The 19,921-nt window shown below is 34.1% G+C and overlaps 1 protein-coding gene across 3 annotated transcripts; it reads right to left on the bottom strand.

Annotated features, from left to right (window-relative positions):
- Positions 1-49: 49 nt before the first annotated feature.
- LOC102605341 (uncharacterized) lies at positions 50-14,204 on the bottom strand. Of its 3 annotated transcripts, none has more exons than XM_006339631.2 (9): positions 13,149-14,204; positions 12,044-12,232; positions 9,116-9,208; positions 8,770-8,952; positions 8,581-8,683; positions 8,290-8,475; positions 2,533-4,976; positions 781-1,383; positions 50-597 (listed from the first exon to the last, which is right to left on the bottom strand). In XM_006339631.2, the coding sequence occupies exons 1-8, from the start codon at positions 13,374-13,376 to the stop codon at positions 787-789; spliced, it is 4,023 nt and encodes a 1,340-aa protein (XP_006339693.1). In that variant the 5' UTR covers positions 13,377-14,204; the 3' UTR covers positions 50-597; positions 781-786. The 3 variants fall into 3 exon arrangements, with proteins under 3 accessions (XP_006339693.1, XP_015167758.1, XP_015167761.1); XM_015312272.1 differs by having other exon boundaries at positions 791-1,383; XM_015312275.1 differs by having other exon boundaries at positions 791-1,380.
- Positions 14,205-19,921: the final 5,717 nt, after the last annotated feature.

The raw sequence follows: 19,921 nt of genomic DNA, 5'->3' as shown, positions 1-19,921 counted from the left end.
TGATGCAGAAACTGCCTTGAGCAGTTAGTAGCACAGCAGATTAAAGATCATGTTTGAAAAGGACTCTAAATTCTGTGACCACCAAAGTCACATCACTACACTGTAAAAATATCCCACAGTGAGCTGAACTATTGTACTAGTACAAGTTCATTTTGCTGACAAAATCTAATACATTCTATTTAAAATGAAACTCTTTTTTATGGTAAAACTACTATAACAAGTTTTGAACTCTAAATTCTTGAAAGAGTTTCTACTTCAATGATCTACAAGAACAGAATAAAACCTATATCTCTTTGAAGAGGGTTGCTGCAGCTAAAAAAGGATTTCATAGCTAACATACAAAACTAAGAGCTGAAGGACCAGATGTGACCACTTTCTAACAAAATCTGAAGAGTAACTTCTCATGGTCCAGATCTTCACTGCAAAACTGAAGTGAGGATATGATTGGATGGTAGCAACACACCTGCCCCTCACCACTGTTTCTTCCATCACCAAATCATTGTCTTCTTTCCAGCTTAATATGAAAGGGATGACGAATTTGTACCCTTTAATAATAATTCCTTCCAGCCACTGATCTTCCAAACTAACTAAATCCTCCTGTTGGTAAATATGAATTGAAAAAATCAAGAAAGTTTCATCACCAGAGAAGATAATAAGACTAGACTGTCTGTTAACCTAAAGGCAAAACCAGCTCAGTTTCACAAATAAGATGCTGCAATTGGAACAAATGCCCGAGAATCGTGATTTGAACAGAGCCCATGAGGAAACCATAAATATTACCTTGGTTTACCTTTGATGATGAGGTGAAGATGGCTGATCTGGAGAAGACCGTTGCCCAGAAACTGCATGAAATCGCTGTTCCTCAAAGGCCCCCCGTTGTCGATTTCCCTCACCTGGCTGAGGTTGTTCATTTGCACCTGAGAAACCTGCTGAACTCAGAGACCCAAACTCAAGTTGTTCTCCTTGTGAACCATAACTAGCATTGTGGTCAAATGGATACAGCATTACAACAGGGGAACCACCAGGCCCATTTGAAGTCACTCCACTTGGGTTCATTGCTGTTAATGGATACATGCCATATGCCACATTAGGAGGGCCACTATGGCTTGAATTTCCACGCAATTGACCATTTTGGGACAGATAAGGAACAGAATCATGTCTATGCGAGCTCCATGATCTGTCTCCCCGGCTGTCACTGGATGCCAACCGATCCACTCTTGAGTTTGATTTCTCAGATTGGCTGCGGTTATAATTGCGCCCACCAGCACGAGATTTTGGATTCATATTCCAATTCCCTTCTCTGTCAACATGGTTATCGTTTCTCTCATAGTTGTAATTGCCCCTTCTTGTATTAGATGAGTGTCGATCCCTAACTGAAACCTTCTGACGCAACACCAAATTGCAAAGGTAAAATATCAACTTGAAATGTAGTAAGCACGTATCAATCTAAAAAGATCTTGCGTACAGAATAAAAGAATAAATACTAAAAATACACAAAATCAAGCTTCCCCCAAATGGAAAGAAAGGCAATATGTATGTAAGATTCATGGACATAATATAGGCAAAATGTTGTTGTAACTAGAGGCGAATTTATGATTTTTAGAACATGGGTGCCACCCCTAAAAAAAAGAAAAAATGTATGAAGTGGGATTTGATCCCTAATATTCAAGGTAAATAACTCAATATTCAACCAAGTGCACCATTTAATCTTTTGTAGCATGGGTGCAAGTAAATAATATTGTACAACTTAAGAAAATGTATACATAAAATATCTAGTTTTACGGAAAGACCGCGGATTCACGTGTCCCATATTTAGTACATAAATCTGTCTATGACTGTAACCATCCTCAAACATCAACTCAAAAGCATTGAAAAATAAAACAGCATTGAGATTCACTTTTCAAGAACATCTCTCGTGGAATAAGTGACAAGGATAATGCTGTCTCCCACTAATGACTAATAAAAGAGGCACCGAGCCTTATTCTTTATACTAATGCTTGAACATTATGTGAAACGAACAGAATGAAAACATTGAGTTGCATTAATAAATCCATAGATTACATACAACAGGATGAGCACAAATAAGAGATTCAGAAACGAGAGAGTTGCATATTTTTTTTCAAACAAAAGATATACATAGTGAAGAATGAACTTTGGACCTAACTCAACCCTAGAAGCTAGCTGATTAGGTGAAGATTGTCCAAGACCCCCTCCCCCTCACAGAAACATGTTCAAGACTGGACATCTGGAAGATTGTACAATATACCATGGGACCATACATCGGGTAAATCAAGAATTGGGATAGATCTGGCACTAATACCACATGAAGAAATGGACCTTGGAACTAATTCAACTCCAAAAACTAGGTCATGAGGTGAGGATTGCCCAAGAATATATAAAGAAACCAAGTACCCATTCACAACTGATGAGCCACTCTAACATCCACCTAATTACTATCAGTTAAAGCGACATAATAGAGAGAGATAGAAATAAAATTTAATAATGTAAAAATTTGATGAGTCAACTACTTACAGGATTTGGCAGGTATGTCCCTGTCCCGCTACGGAATCTTGGTATCTCATCAACATACCGCGGAAACACATTAGGAGGTCTATTAGAAGCAGACTGTAGGGGTGCAATGGGCAATACACGAGGACCACAGCTCATCAGCTGAGTAAAGACGTTCATGTTGGCTGAATGAGGTCTTCCAGGACCATCCCACGGGAAACGACCCTGAAAATATGCAGGTGGTACCATTACTGGAGAAGGATAAACAAGTGGTCCAGTATGTCTAGGGTTTTGGCAAAACCTTCCATATTGCAAGTTTTGCCAATGACTAGCAAAGTCACTGTTAAGTATATCAGGCTTGCGTTCACCAGGTGGCTCCATAGAAGTAGCCCCTCTGAAAGAACTGGATGGAGTTAAATCTTCAGAGTGATCAAGTCCCTCAGATGTATCAAAGTTATGGGATGAATCACTATGATCTAGGCATTCTTCTCCTCCTATATGACTTGTTGAAGAATCAGGAGTTCCTGCCTCGGGTGAAATATTATATATTGGAAGCATCGTTAGAAATGGAACTGGTGGTCCAGTGGGGTAAAATGCAATAACCCCAGAATTATCAGTCGTTCTTTGCCGAGAACCAGGCCCAATAAGCATTGGTGTAATGGGCATCATTGTGTCCGAGCCACTTGTCTGAGCAATTTCATGTTCAGGCACATGCCTTGCAAGGTGCATGGAAATAACAGAGTGAGGTCCTTGGTTTCTCTCAGCCATTTCAGTACCCACATTTGAAACAGAATTCCAATCCTGATCATCCTCCTCAGCTTGATCTGAAACATGGTCAGACATCATTTTACCTTTTCCATAACCAGTAGTTGGCTCTGAAGCACCTGTTTTCTTTCCCCGCCTTTCCCTTGTTGACTTTGAGCTTTTAGCGGAAGACCCATCCCAAGAACTCTCAGAGGAGGTTTTACTTCTCATAGAACTACTATGAGCACTGGATGAGAACCTGGAACTTGCCATCCTTTCTTCAGCATAAATGTCATTCAACCGGCTATCCTGAAACTGAATATTATCAGAATGCTCTTCCCTAATTGGCCCATGTTTTTCCTTCATATACTTCTGCTGAGCTCCCTGAGGGTTGCCAGAGCCACTAACCCAAGATGAAGGAACAAAGTTAAAACCTGAATGTATAGACTGTTGCTTAAATTCAGATTGAAGTGTTTCATAATTTCCATTTTCTGGGTCAAATCCAACACTGGAGCCACCATCTTGATCTTGCCAGAAATCATTTTCTGCCTCGCCTGAGTTCATCTCCATAGAGCTAAAATTTTCAATATTGCGGTCAACTGGATCTTCAGAAGTTGGATTTAACCCGAGGCCTGGGAAGTACTGGTTGAGATGGGGTGGAATCAAACCATGCGGATATTGCATGTTCGAAAATGCAGGATCTGTAAATGGAATATTTGTGGGAACTCCTGGCATATTTCGTTGATTATAACCCATAGAAGTTAGAAATGAAGGAGAGATAGGAAAAGGTAATTGAGCTGAAGCCCAGTTAAAAGGAAAATGAATTTGCCCATTAAATCCATGAATTGAAGTAGATGCCATCATGTTCACAAGATCTTGCTCTTCCTGATGCATCTCATGTGTCCCACCAGCGGATGATAGCTCTTCATTCAGAACATCGATGCCTAATTCTCGGTGAAAGCTATTTGATCCACAGTTAGATTCGGTGATAGGATCATGACTCTGATGGGATGGAACGTGTCTTGGCATGCTATCATTTAAAGATCGACCACTCTGACCTGCTACATTTTTAGATCCTTGGTTCCTCCTCTTATAACTGCTGTCCTGCCTCGACGGAGTGGGTTGTGTTTTTGTATTCTCTAGAGCTCTTCCACGTCTTCCTTGATTGTTACCGTCACCATAGGTCTCTGTAAGCTCGGGACTAGACCTTGTTCTGGCAAAAACGAACCTACCCTGGATATCATTCGCTATTTGATCAGATTTAGATTCTCTCTGAATTTTGTCTGAATGTAAAACCTGAGAGGAAGTGGTTTCCTTCTGCACTTGATCAGAAACCCTTGAGCTGCTCAAATTGCCATGGTTCTTTTGGTTTTCAGTACAAGAGGACACAGAAAAATCATTCATTCTAGAAAAGGTTCCAGAAGAATGATTACCATGTTGAGAAGAAACATTCGGTGGATTGGCTCCCTCCACCTTCCTCACCTTTTTTCCACTGGAGGTGACCCTGAAATTCTGAGAGTCTGGTATGTCATCTGGCGTTGACAATGTTAGGCGTGACAATTCGGCCTCTGGGGCATCAGGCCTTTGGCCACTGCCATGCCTGTCCCATGTATTCATAAAAAACTGATTTACTTCATAAATTAGATTTTCTCTGGGGCAGTCCAGTAATCTTGCCAGCCTTTTGGCACCAAATCCAAACGCACTCCGTATCCTATAAAAGTTACCTGCCAGAATAATAATCAGACCAATATGAAGTATCAGAAAGCAATTATGTGAAGAGCATGTCAAAACCAGATCTTTTGAAACCATGCAGTTACTTGCTATTAAGCGGTTTTCATACAAGGCTATGCCTCAAGAATTTCCCTCACTCAAATTTTTTACTAGTCAAAGAAAATTTAGCTACGACAGTAAGCAATTGAATAGTAACTTTCTGTTCTTCTAGTGCACCAACATGCATCATGCAAAAAACAGTAGTGGCGGACCCCCTTTTTTCCTGATATGGTCAAACTGACATGCTGCCAAGGAGTGCCCAGACCTTCCCTTTTGCAATCTACTCAAACCCCCAACCTCAAGATAATTAGGTGGAGGGTGTTTTCCTCTAGGTTATCCCTCACTTGTCAGTGGTGGCAAAAATTAAACGTCAGAACCTTTAACATATATAATTAAATCTAGCATCAAATTAGTAAAGAAAACTCATGGAAAAATAATGAGATCTGCAACCAAATATAAGTAAATGCTCATGATCAAAGACCTCCGCAAGTATGGCCAAGGGTGAATGGAAGTTAATGAAATCTAAGTTGCACAGACTCGAGTGTGGGTGTCAGGTGCAGGTGCGGGTGCGGATCTAGAGGTCGGATCCTTCATGATCTAAATATAAGATTTGGGGGTACGGATCTAGGTACAGATACGGATGCAGGGATTCGGCTAAACATGATTCAAATATCTAAATATAGAGTTATATGTCTATATTATGAGACATGTGGAAAACTTTTAAGGTATTATGAGGAAAAAATATTGATCAAGATGAGAATCCTAAAAGCTGATATAAGAAAAAGGACTGACGTAGAAATTTCTATACAAGGTACTCCATTTTCTTCAATTTCATCTTTAACTTTTATTTCCATTACAGAAATTGTTGTATCATTCTCAGATTTCTCCGTTGATTTTGGTCGAAGTACCCAAAATTGGTTGAGCAAATCAAGTATGGATCCCACACCCATGTCGCGTCGACAAGGATGCGGCACCAACGTGAAGAGTCCAAGCAACTTAGAATGAAATAGATGACATCAACAGTTATATTGACATTACTAGTTTTAGAGTAGGCACCACATGAGTTTCCCTTGTATTAAATAAGAATAAACTTCTAAAAATAACATAAATACTATTTTATTTTGTTTTTTGACAAGGAAACCTGCAATCGCTACCCTTAGGTGCGCACCGGGTAAAACCCCTGCTCCTATGCAATAGCTCGCAAATCACACAGGAGAGGTAACCGCACTAGGCAAGCCCGATGCGATGAGCTTTATCCAGAAGGCAAACCCATTTGCTTGTTGGCAAGGGGTTTCGAACTTGAGACCTCCAACATGGAAGTCCTAAGCCCAAACCATTAGGCCACCCCTAAGGGTAAAAATAACATAAATAATATTTAAAAGATGTATTTGAATAATAACATGAAAATTTACAAATTTCAAATGATAAGTGTTAATTATGTTTAAGGGTTTGGCTCACTTAGGTGATTCTTCCTTCATTGTGTTCTACTTGCTTCATTGCACAAAAGCGTCATAGCAGTAGCATTTGATCGAAAGGTAAACAAAGTCGTCCTTTTTTACGTGAGCACTTGACTATGTGCATTGCATGTAGTTTTTTTTTATAGTTTACCACATTTTACTCATTTTACGAGTGCTGAAACTTATATCACATAGGCATCTGAAGTCGACAATTATTAACCGTTCTTATAACGTTTTAGCGTTATTGATATCTTATTCTACCTATGATTTCTTTCTAAATTACATTTTTTTTTTTAGAAAGGTAACTTGTATTATAAACAAAAGAATACACAAGGAGTATTCTAGTAATACTTACATCCAAAAGTTGCAAAAGAAAATAACTCCTATGGAGGTCATAAGAACTCTAAAATACTAGCAATATCCTCTGCATCTTGAGGATATTCATGTTTACACCAAAAAAAAGAAAAGAACCAAACAATTCCGCTTCAAATTCTGCATACAGCAACTCTCGTTTTTAAAACATCTATGGTTCCTCTCCATCCATATAGACCACCAAATGCAGGCAGGGACAAACAATCAATTACATAATTTGAGGTAGAAAGAATGCAATGACATTATTAAAAGGTGTATGTCATTACATTTCAAGAAAAAGTACTTTGATCTTTCTGACTTATTTAGTATGTTATTTTTGTTTCTTTTTAAATCTTCTACAAAACGATCAACTAATTGTAATAATTAAAAGTTCTCAGTTCAATAAAAATATAGAAAACTTAACATGTTATCAAACTTATAATTCTAAAGCTAACCCAAGCCTAAACCTTAAACACCAAAACTGATAGGAATATATAAGCTCATTTCACTAAAATTTAAATTCTTTGACAGATAATAAACACATTGTCAGTACATGTTTGAAGTCAGTATTTACTGTATATTACTACACAATCTTTTCGGTAGCTTAAAAAGGAAAGAGGGTACATTCCCGATGTGTGTAGATGCAAAAGTAAAGAAATTATTTGTTATTCTTTTCTAGTAAATAAATTTATTATGAAAATTAGTGTTAGTACTCATTTACTTTTTCAAAAAAAAAAAAAAAAAAAATTCTCTTTTTATCTTGCAAGTAGTTGAATCAATTAATTATAAATTACTTTTAAGTAAGGCTTATACTGATTTCAGGCCCATCCTTTCGAGTTTCTCTTCTATAAGAACTCAACAATTTAGAAAAGATTCTAGCGATAAGTTATTTCCCTATCCAGAAGATTAAGGTATCTCTTAATGGATTTTAAAAGTCCTAAATAATAGGACTTCCGATATAGTTTAAATAAGAGAACATTTAATAATTAAAATTTTAGTTGATTTCAACGTGCTTTTAAATATATATATATATATATATATATAGAGAGAGAGAGAGAGAGAATAAGTACATATAATTTGAACTTTCATTCTCTGCATCCAAATCTTGTTTAAACATGGAAAACAAATTCAGTTTTGAAGAACAACTTTTGTATTCAAACATAATCCAGTGAACTTCCGAATATTTTCCCAGAAAGATATTCTCCCAAAACTTATCCAATCACACAAGGAAAGGAATACCGTTGTATTTTCATTTAGGACTTCCTAAATCCTTCAAATAAGGATTTAATACCTAAAATTTAGATAAAAAATTTTCCTACATATTAGGAAGATAACATAAACTACTATTTCGTCCAATGTATATTATGTTTTTAAAGGATAAAAAAATGAACGACATTTCACTAAGGGCCTTTGTAATATAGTACAGATTAGTGAACAGGAATATTCAAATTTCAAGTACCTTTACTCACACTACGGCCAAGGTTGTTGTTTACTCGTAAAGGATCTATCACATTAAAATGTTTAGAGACAAAAGGTTGCCCTTGGTTCTCCTGCCCGCCGGGAAAAACAGCATAGACGGAGCTACAGGAATCAAGAAACGTTTTACTGAGAAGCAATTCCCCACCATCTTTGCGAGGAGGTTCCGCTGTAACACGAACAACAAAATTAAGCCATTAAATAAACTTAATCCAAACTACAGGAAAAAAAAATTAAAAAAAAATAAAAATAAATGACTACATATGGTCATTACCAGTGACATCAGGAAGTGAACTAATTGGCACAGGACCCCATAAACTAACACAAAAGTTGTCCCAGTCAAAGTTGCTGAAGAACTCCAAGAAGCGGTAAAGGACCTACATATGAATTGAAAACATCAAAAAATAAAAAACAAAACCAGTAAAACAAAAGGAAAAAACAAAGAAGTAAAAGTAGCATGCACCTCAAGTGGCCCAGCAAAGGTATTGTTGAACACATGAAATATATAAAGAACTAAGGTTTCCAGGGCATACGTTGAAATGAGACCGTGATGAGCACCCAGTAGACGGCTCTCATAATAACACCATGCCTTAATCAAGATAATGCTGCGCTTGAATAGATGATTCTGGTTTATTAGGTGATCAACCTACAAAAGACAAACAGAGTAAAGAGTTCATTGTCCTTTTAATAAGAATTTGTTATTTCTAAACTAGTTCTGTTTAGGAAAAGTAATAACTTAGCACAGCATGTTAACCCTATGGCTGTATCATCAAACAACAGACCGTGTTATAGCATAAGAAACTACACACCTCCTCCAGGAAACAAAGGGTACATAGACCCCCTAGCTGATTGAAAGATATGTCAACCACGATATTTTCAACTAAACATTTTATTAACTTCACCTGCAGACAGAAAAGAAAAAGAGAACAATGAGAGGGATTCATGAATAATATAATCAACAAGACGCTGGTGCATATGAAGAGAACGGCAGAAAATTCAACTATATAACCAACATTAGCAACTACAACCCTTATTAAGCTACCCAAATAGTCAAAGATGATGCATTATTCAAATTGAAGTATTAGCTTGCTGGCTTTCTTTCTTTTTTTTCTTTTTTTTAAATAGAAGTATTAGCTACAAACTCAAATAGCATTTCCTTCCTCACACAACTCCACTCGACACTATAATCTCCTAGTGCGCCATGCTTGGTCCAAAATACTAGTGGAAGTGGAGGATATTCCTCGCAACTTGCAAAAAGTTACTGCAAAGTACATACTCCAACCAGAAAAAGTCTCAAAAAATTCTATATGTAGCCTCAGGAGCTCCAAAAATGACGTAGCTAATCATCACTACATCTGATTGATAAGATCCAAACCCGACCAATGAAGTTTTCTATGGAGAATATATAGATCCATTTATACGTTCCTGACAGATACTCAGACAAAACAAGGGGAGAGAAAAATGTCTCTGTCCAAGTGTTATAATAAAATAACACTGTAGTGAATGTCAACTGTAATCATTCCTAAAAGCAACGACAATAGAATTAAGAAAGCATAAAAAGTACTCTCTTCATTTCAATTTTGTTTGTCATACTTTCCTTTTTAGTCTATTTAAAAAAAAGAAAATCACTTTTTCTATTTAATAATTGTTTATACTCAACATGCTACATGGCATATTTAAGACCACAATATTCAAAGGGAATTTGGTACATCAACAACTTTAATTTTTTTTTGATGACAAGGGAAACACGCAGCCGCTATCCTTTGGGTGCGCACAGGGTAAAACCCTCCGCTCCTATGCAATAGCAGCAAACCACATAGGAGAGGTAACCCGCACTAAGAAACAAATTGAAACGGAGGGAGTATTACATTTATTGGCCTTGGGAACGACCATTACAACAAATCAAACTATAGATATAGAACTAATTACATAATAAAATTCTCGAAATAGGCTCTCAATATATTTTTTTTTTATTTTTTTTTGATAACCGAGAAATCCGTCTGTGACCCGCCCTTTGGACCAATCACAGCCTTCTAAACTCGGTGGATAATGGGCCCGCCCCTCTACCCTTCTCCACTTAAATACCGGGCTTCGCTTTGCATGGTGTGGGGCTTGAACCTGCGACCTAAGCCACAAATCCTCCACCTTTTGCCACTTGAGCTAGGCCTTGGGGCTCTCAATATATTTCTTCTGGCAGAAGATACTATATAAACAGAATACATGATTGATACCATTACAACTTCATTAAATATAGGAAAAAGGTAGAATAAATTCAACGTATGTATGTTAAATTCCAGATACAACATTCAATATATAGGAGCATTCACACGAACGCTCGTTTGTAACCATGGTGCTCGGATCAACTTGCTTGCACCTCGACTAATTCCACAAGTTGTCTGCCACCTCCCATTAGCAATAGGTACCAGGTTATCATGTCCACCAAGGCTAGGACAGATGGGAAAGAGATCACCTAGTGTTTTTATCTCTGTTGGAATTTGAACCTAGACTTCATGATCCTCAGTCCACTTCATTGACCACTAGGTCACACCCCTGGGTGCTTCACAAGAACACTTTTAAACTGAGATGATATTGCAGAACCTCTATGTGGTGTGTAACAAACATGAAATATTAGACACAAAGCTAGGGTTTATTTTACTGGCAAGGAATCTCATAAATAGATAACTCTTGAAAGTTGGAACATATAATCCCTCAAAGTCCCAAAATATCTCAATGTACGATATCAAATGTTAACACCATCAGATTCTATGATATTTTAGTTTCACATTGAAAAGAAACTTAATATAGCATTGACACAGTTTCAGGAATATAACTCTGCTCTGATAACTACAGTCAAATACAACCATACTTTTAATGTTCACAAGATCTCCCTTTAATGTTAATTAAGATCTAGTCTCAAGTAAAAATGAGAACAATGTTTCACTGCTTTTGCAACTCTAAAAAAAACAGGTTTAAATGAGTTTCACCTATTTTCAAAGGAATAATTCCTTCTTTTTTTAATAAGATAGGAATAGTTCAGTCTATGCTGATCAAAAATCAATACAACAGATGGTAAGTAATAGACATGGTAACTTCTTCGACTTAAAAAAGATTATCAAAGAAGAATCACAAATCTTAGTTAAAAACTTAAAATGAGAAATCTGTGCTACTAAATTGACCAAAACCACAAGATAAAACAATTGCATAAACCACAGAAATAAACTAGATAATGCATGCTTTCTTGCATCAAAATAAAAAGGGAAAAAAATCTCTGAAAAGCCAAATAGCAAAAAAGTTTCAAAAGATTGACCCAAAAAATAGTAACAAAAGCAAATTTTTGAATGTTCTTTCGAAATTTCAACAATAAATATCAAAGTATAGACGCCGATATCTTTACAGATCCAGAGATAGAATCCCAAAAAAGGGACAAGTGAAATTCAAGCCCCAAATAAAACCAACAAAAGATGATCATGGTACCATCTTGTTTTCAGAATTTAAAAATACCTGATGAAAACTCCTTATAATAAAAAAAAAATACTCCTAAAACGTTCTCCATCCTATCTTTTCTTTTTACACAAGGAACATTCTCCATCCTATCAGAAGTCACAAATTGCCAAATACCATTTACTACTAAAGAAAGCCAGCCACGACTACCTACTCACTCTAATAGGCACCAATGGAGAAGATTAAGAATATGCATGCAAACCTCAAGGAAAAAGGGGTCTATAAAAAGGACTTACTTCTGCCTGAATGTACTGAACCTCCTTGACATGAAATTCAGCATTTTCATTTTTCTCCTCCTTCTCTAGCATATCACGAACCTGATGAGCCCATGTATCTTTTAAACTTTGGTTATTACTGAAGGTAGTTAAATCAATGTCCCCGTCGGGGAGATAAGTCTTCAGGGGCACTGAACCAAATGTAAAAACCTGGGAAATGTGAAGAGGTTAAAGAAATAACAAGCAAAATCCCAAAAGATGTGACAACACATAAACAAGGTTGGAACATTTGCTCCTTTTGTTCTCTTTTTTGTGTTTAGATGAGCAAGTAGAACAAAGTCCCATATGGCAACTCCAAGTATTCACTTCCATCGTGAAGAAAGACTTGCAACAAACAAAAAATTAGCACAGTCAAATGTACAAGACTACAAGTCATGCACACTTATACCCCAGATTCATTTCACCCCAAAAAAGTCAATACTTCTACTCATATCTGACGCAAAACAACGTTTTTTGACATATCAAAACTATGTGACTATGAGAGCAATGACTCCACACTTTTAGGGGTAAAAATTATTACAAGACCATAGTTTGAACCACCAAAAGATCACCAGCTCACATTGTACTCTCTTCACCCATCTCCATCACATACCCACACTCTAACTTCTCTTCCATTTTCACACTTCATAACTCATTGGCCTTCATAATATCCCCAACTATTTCTATCCAACTTTTGTATCTAATCCGCTCCCTTTACTTCTGATAAAATAAAAGAAAAATAGGAATCTCCACTTCATAGTAATATTACCTAGGTAAGCAAATCCCAACATTTAACCAAATCTTTTAGTTACCCACCTGACAATATATTCAATAAAGAGCTCCAGAATACAAATTAAAGATCACTAGTTTCAACAAGATATACATCATTCCAGAAGTTTACAATGCACACTGAAGTTCCTAATGCATTGAGAACGAGTGAATTCATTGGTCCTTTTCGCAAAGAAGTAGCAAAATATAACCACAAGTACACACGTATCACAGAGAAGTAGCAAACTACTACACAGCATAACAACAGAAAATTCCAACAATATTGAATGTAACCACAATTTTGGAACATCAAGACAACCTGACATGGGAAGCACTTCATGATGAGCCGCTGGACGTAATCAGCAACAGCATTTCTGCGCTCCTCGGATGGTTGGTTAGGCTTAATGCAGGCAATGAGCTCTGCAGTCCTTTCCTCAGCCTTTGACCATCTCTCAGAGTCGAGGACTCCGATCACGGGTCCTGCATCTGGCACTAACCCATTCGGTAATAGCCCACTTGGCTCTGCCCATTCCTCATGTTCTCCCATACAACACTACTTGTATAACCCAACTACAAAAGTTCTTCTCTTGTTTCAAGAACTTTAACAATAAAAATCCAACCTTTTTTCGCCAGCTACCCTCTAAGTGCTGCTAAAAAGTTTTCAAACTAGTCTTTATCCTCACAAAACTAAAAGCAACCCCTTTATCATGTATCTCATACAAAAGCTAAATCTGATTTCAAACAGAACCCCAACAAAGCAGTTCAATAAAGCAAGGCTAATTCTTGAATTGCAAACCATAAAGGGTGTCAATAGCAGTTTTTATGTACTGCTATATATCAACCAAAAAAGGAAGAAAATAATGAAATTAAAAAAAAAAAACCACCTTTCCCTAAAAATCAAAAATTAAAACAAAAGGAACCCTAGAGAGGTCTGATAGGAATAGTTGATCAATGGATTAAAACAGTAACCGATACCCCTAAAACAGAACTTCCAAGAAATCAAGAAAGCCCTGAAATACAACAGAATGACGAATCCACAACTTTTCTTGATTTTCTATCAAATAAAGATGGAAATTTTCATTCCCAATAAGCGTACATAAGGGGGGTTCTTGAAAATCCAAAGGAAAACAGAGAAGGGAAAGATATCTAAATTGGGGGAAAAGGCAAATGTGTTTCAAGGGAAGCGTTAGAGAGAGGGTGTGTGAGAATGGGAAGCACAGATTGAAGTGTGTGTCTGTGTGAGAGAGAAAAATGGAATTCAAGAAAGAGGGAGGAATTGGTTTTGACGATGTAGAAAAAAACAACACTCCAATTGGGGAAAGGAGAAGAGAGATTTGTTTTTTTTCTTTTTTTTTTCTTTTGTTGATCTCTTTTGGTCCTTTTATCCTCCTTTTCTCTATTCAAAGAAAATGAAAGGGGGTGGGTGGGTAAACTTTGTAGCAAATGATAGCTTTTTGATTAGTATAAAATCACAAAAAATAGAATTATTGGTATAATTAATGCCCAACAAAAATATTTTTTAGCTTCACTTACAATATAAAATCTAACCTTTTTATTTTATTTGTACCTTATTTGCGTTGTCTTTATTCTTGTTTCGCGGTATTGTTACGTCTTGTTAACTGATTTAACTACAATACTTATCTAAAGACACGATAAGTTAAAAGAGCTTTAAGAGAAAAATCTCAAGTAATTTTGTCGCTCGTAAATTATTGAACAAACTCCAAAACATGCCTTATAATAATTTAATCCATGCCGAAAAGAAAAAATAAGGACAAAAATATTTATTCACAAAACTTTGATTATTAGGTTAGCCATACACTCCACGTATTTTTGGTGATTTACGTGGCATCATTAAATTATACAAGTCTTGGATAAAATTCTACAATGCAATAAAACGTTCTTGTTAATGATCATTTACTCTAACCTAGGATTCCTCGAACAATATGGTATCTCACACCGGATAAACCTACGAAGAATCACATATGACACATATATCTACTTATTCTACTTTATATAAATTTAAGTGTTTATCTGTGCACACCCAACGTTGGAGGGGTCAAGTTAAATGCACATTTATCTATTATGCCCTTCTTAACTTCTGAAAACAACTTATGCTACTTGTCAAAAATATTTATTTTCTCTCAAAAAATTGATCAACTTTTTTTTTAAAAAAAAAACACTTTTAACCGACTATAAATTATAGAATTAATTAACAAATTATATGAACTTAATTAATCAAATAATAATATTTCTATATTGTACATGGAATTATTCAGGAGAATAAATTTGTCTAATTAATCTGCCTTACTATGATCAATAAATTCAATTTGAATTATATATCAAAAATCATTGATCTTTTCTTTTTAGTAATATACAATTTATATACTTGCTTATTTGGGAAAGCAAATATAGATGCGCATCTACACGTATTCCATTTTGGGCCAACAATCTACAAGTGAGACACGGTCCCCTGTAGTGTGGGCCTTGGCTATGGGCCTTAGCTCTAACCCTCTAACCAAACCATCCTCAATTTCTCCTTTTCTTGTTTCATTTTTTTTTTCTACTTTGAAATTAATTCATTAATATTATTATTATTATTATTATGAACAGTTTAATTACGAAAAAAGTGCATTCTGTTCTATTTTCTTTCTCTAGTTTATCACTATTAATTAGTACTCCTCTTTCCTAATTTATATGGCATTTCTTTTATTTTTCTAAAGTCAAACAGTTTAAGTTTGACCAAAAATTTGCGTGTGGAATCTTTAATTTTTTTTAAATGAAATTTACATATTTGTAAACATAATGACAATTCAAAATAATTAAAAGATATAAAAAAAAATTACGGTAAAAAATAGACTTATTTAAATCTCAAAATCCGAAAAATGCCACATAAATTGAGACGGAAGGATTACTATTTTTTTGGCAGGACAGATCAAAACTTTCATCAACTACTCAAAAGCTACAACGAGTTAGCTATTACAAAAGGTGTGCTAGCAGTGGCGGACCCAGAATTTTTGCTCAGGGGAGAAGTTCAGGTGATAATGCAAGTGCTCGGTGAGCGTAGTAGTCCCTCGGCATGCTCTTTATACAAGAACCGTAGATATTTCATTGGTTTATAGAAGTAAAGACTAAACTAATCAAAGATATTGAGGACAAAGATACATTCATAAGAATTTTAATAGATCAACTGTATTACATAAGTTAACTCCTCGTGAAAATTAAATGATGAAAAAGGGAGCAAGACGGGGAAGAAAGATGTTTACCTTATCATGCTAAATTTAACTTACTTTATCATACCGTATTAATAATTTCTTTCTACTTTTATAATGTTCCATCGAGCATTCTTAAAATTTCTTGTACTTTTTATACTTTTATTTTGTAATGTCTTACTTTAATTTTCACTTTTTAAAAATTTTAAATTAGCATCCATTCAATCACATATTACTATGAAAATCGTCAAGATTCTCTAAAAGTGTGTAAGAATAGAGTTACTAATATTATAATGCATATTCAGAAGATAAATAAATAGCATCGTAAATTTTTTTAGTTCATATAGTTCAATTTATTAGGTTAGTCATAATTTGTAAAAAAGACAAATAACGAATAAATCAAATATGTTTAGTTTCCATCTCTCTAAAATAGAATTTAAAATATAAAAGAAATTTCATGAATTCTATAAATTAATATTTTTGAAAGGATATTGACGATATTTAAGTTTCTTCATTCAATTACATCTAATATACCTTTTTTTTTTAAAAAAAAATTATATTTCTATCTCATCAATTTCTAGTTAAATATAATTCATCATTTTTTAAAAGAGTTATTTAAGTTAGTATATGAAAAAAGAGTTACGTTGAAACAAAATAAATAATAGATATAAAAAGAATTAAAATAAAAATAAAAATTTGTGTAATAAATTTAAAGAAAAACAGATTAAAAAGAAGAAATGGAACAAAAGGAAAAAAAAATGAAAAAGAAGAAGAAAGTCTAAGCCCAAAAAGTTCCATTTTCCAAAGCATTTAAAGGAGGGAAAAAATGTTGTCCATGGGATTCAAACTCGTGATCTAGGGGGATTTGTTGAACCACTTATCCACTGAGCCAAGCCTATACTTTGTTTTTAGGGGATTCATTTTAATATATACGCATAAAATCAGAATTTTACGTTATATATACAGTGTAATTTTTTGACGAGGAGGTTCGAAGGTCCGCCCCTGTGTGCTAGGTGCACCAGCCAATACAATGCTAAGGTTACAACCAGGAAAAAAAAACATTAGAGTTGGTTACGTGGCAATAAGGCATACTCATGATTTTGAGAGGATGAATGCATCATTATGAAAGATGGATTTAAAGAAGGGAAAATGGTCAAAAATACCCTTAAACTATGTGAAAGGAATAAAAATGTCTTTCGTTTATAATTTGGCTCAAAAATGCTCTTATCGGCCAATACTTTGGTTCAAAAATGTCCTTGCAGTTTTGGTCCAAAAATGCCCCTATAATTACTAAATGGGTCAAAAATGTCCTTTTTCGAATAAATATATTATTTTTTTCTTTTAAAACACATTTTTTTCTTAATTAAAATATTATTAAAGAACCATGTTCTTGTTTTCTTTCTTTTAAAATCACTTTAACAAATAAAAATGCAGGAAATATTTTTTTTCTTCTTAATCTCATCTTATCAATTAAAACAGAATAACTTCATCTACTGTTTCGACAGATAATATATGTCATATGTATAAGATCATAGTATATCCATCATTAATTTATATTTATATAACGATAAAAAACAATTATAATAAATAAGAAATATTTTTATTTTTATTTTTTTCTGAATTGAACTAAGATAAACATTTGCTAATTTTAAAAAAAAATTATTAGAAAAAGAATTAAAAAGAAAATAAACAATATATTTATTTGAAAAAATAAGCATTTTTTACCCAAAATAACAATAAGGGCATTTTTGGACCAAAGTATTGACGGGAAAGGCATATTTGGACCAAACTACAAACGGAGGACATTTTTATTCCTTTCGCATAGTTTAAGGGCATTTTGACCATTTTTCCTTTAAAGTATAAAGTTAATTGGTTTGACCTTTAGGGGTCGTTGGGTAGGCCGCATTAGAAGAAATAATCTATGTATTATGTTATGTATCATTTAGTAATATTTGGTAGGAATTTGAGCCTATGTATAACTAATCCATGGATTAATTATACCTCCTACATGGTATTATAGGATGTATTACTAATACCTTCCATTTTGAGGTATTAGTAATACATAGGATATAATACCATGGGATAAGTCTATGTAAAGACAAAGATATCCCTCAAATCATTTTAATTATTTTCTTGATTTTATGATTTATATTTGTACTAGTAAATTTATTTAAATAAATTAGCTTACAAATTATTTAGAGAGAGTTGTTTGTTACTAAATAATTTCAATACAAATTTGAAATGTGAGTTGTTTATTTATATATGACGTTTGTCATCTTAATTGAATGTGTGTGTGTATGTATATATATTTGTGGTTTTCTAATTATTTCTATTTTGAAGAATTTAAAACATAATACATATTAAAACTACAACTTGCAATTTTTATGTGTAAATGTAGATGGTTTATTCAATTTTACCATTGTTGACCGTCTTTTCGATTTTAAAAGTGGATGATTTATCTTTTTAAATTGAAAAATGACATTTTGTGAGTGATCAATTTATTAAGATGACAATTATTTATCCTCAAATAATTCAAGTGAAAAAATAGCAAACATGATAACAAAATTGTTCTCCTCATAGCTTGCTAGAAGGCCATAAAAAAATAATTTTATCCGGCAATTATCTATCTTGACCCAATTACCTAATAATTCAAGGGTATAATTGGAAGAAAGCTTTTTATAGAGTTTTAATCTAAACACAAGATGAGGTTGGGAAATAATGAACCAAACACTTGATAAAAAAAAACTCTGCATTACTAATTCCTGCACTATTAATCCATGCGTTACTAATTCCTGCGTTACTAATCCCTGCGTTATTGATCTTTGTACCAAACGACCCCTTAGGTTCTTATTATTGAATCTGTTCAACTTTTAAATTCTAAATTAATTCTTATATACATGCTATTCCATGTCGAAGATATTGAAATCGATCGAATGTATGTTATATCATCTAGAACCGTCAGTTTTAACATACACTTGGTTTAATTGTATATATAAAAAAATATAGCGCTAAAAAGAATTAAGAATCTTCAATATGACAGGCTTGAAATTTTTGAAAGATTAATTAATTCTCATAATTCAATTATTCAATAATGATATTTTTAAGATATTAGCTTTGAAAATTTTGAGATTAAAACGTCGAAGTACTACCAATAATTATTAGAGCATAGGTTTACACATATATTTAAGTATTTTTTTTAAAAAAATATAACAATAACATATATTATTTAAAAAGAAAAACATGAATTCACGTGAACCAATAAACTCCGCATATTCCACTGGTGCTATCTAGTGGGCTGCCAAATTTTACTCTTGTACTCATGTTTTACAACTGGATTACCAGTTGTTGTAAGAGGTGCCCACATTCAATAATGTGTAGTGTAATTATAGTACAAATAGTATTGATTTAGGTTAGTACCTCATTTACATCGATGTTAATCTCAGTTAGCGTTAGGTTGCGTTGGACCGCCAGATTCAGTCCTTGAAAAATTATTAGAGTTTCAGATTCTAGAGCTCCCTATACTAGTTTACTAATATACATGTTTCTCATATCTAATTTTGTATTTTTAAGTTCGTTTTAAAAATATGTTTTTTTAAGCAACTATTAATTTCAAGTTTTTATGGCATATTTAAGAATACTAGTTTATGAGTACGTGCATTGCATGTGTGACCCATGCAAGTTTTTATAGATCCATTACAACGATTAAGTATATATGAAAATATATTATTAGTAATAAAATAACAATTACAAGGGTGACAAAAATAACATTTATAAATTTTGAACTTTGGTTAGTAGTTAGCAAATTTTCAATTATGTCACAAATGGCTAACAGAGCGCCAAAAAACCCAGACTTACGAAAATAAAAAATTCAAGAAAATTATAT

This window comes from Solanum tuberosum, unplaced genomic scaffold (assembly GCF_000226075.1).
Source record: "Solanum tuberosum cultivar DM 1-3 516 R44 unplaced genomic scaffold, SolTub_3.0 scf00010, whole genome shotgun sequence".
Taxonomy (NCBI): Eukaryota; Viridiplantae; Streptophyta; class Magnoliopsida; order Solanales; family Solanaceae; genus Solanum; species Solanum tuberosum.
This window is presented reverse-complemented; position numbering and strand designations above follow the sequence as displayed.

Bases quoted from the DNA above. Each gene is read 5' to 3' on its own strand.
- LOC102605341 (XM_015312272.1), bottom strand. From the start codon at position 13,376: ATGGGAGAACATGAGGAATGGGCAGAGCCAAGTGGGCTATTACCGAAT. The intron at 12,233-13,148 runs GTTGTCTTGATG...CACATTTCCCAG, and splicing joins TGAAGTGCTTCCCATGTCAG to GTTTTTACATTTGGTTCAGT. The intron at 8,476-8,580 runs GTAATGACCATA...TTCGTGTTACAG, and splicing joins TTCACTTCCTGATGTCACTG to CGGAACCTCCTCGCAAAGAT.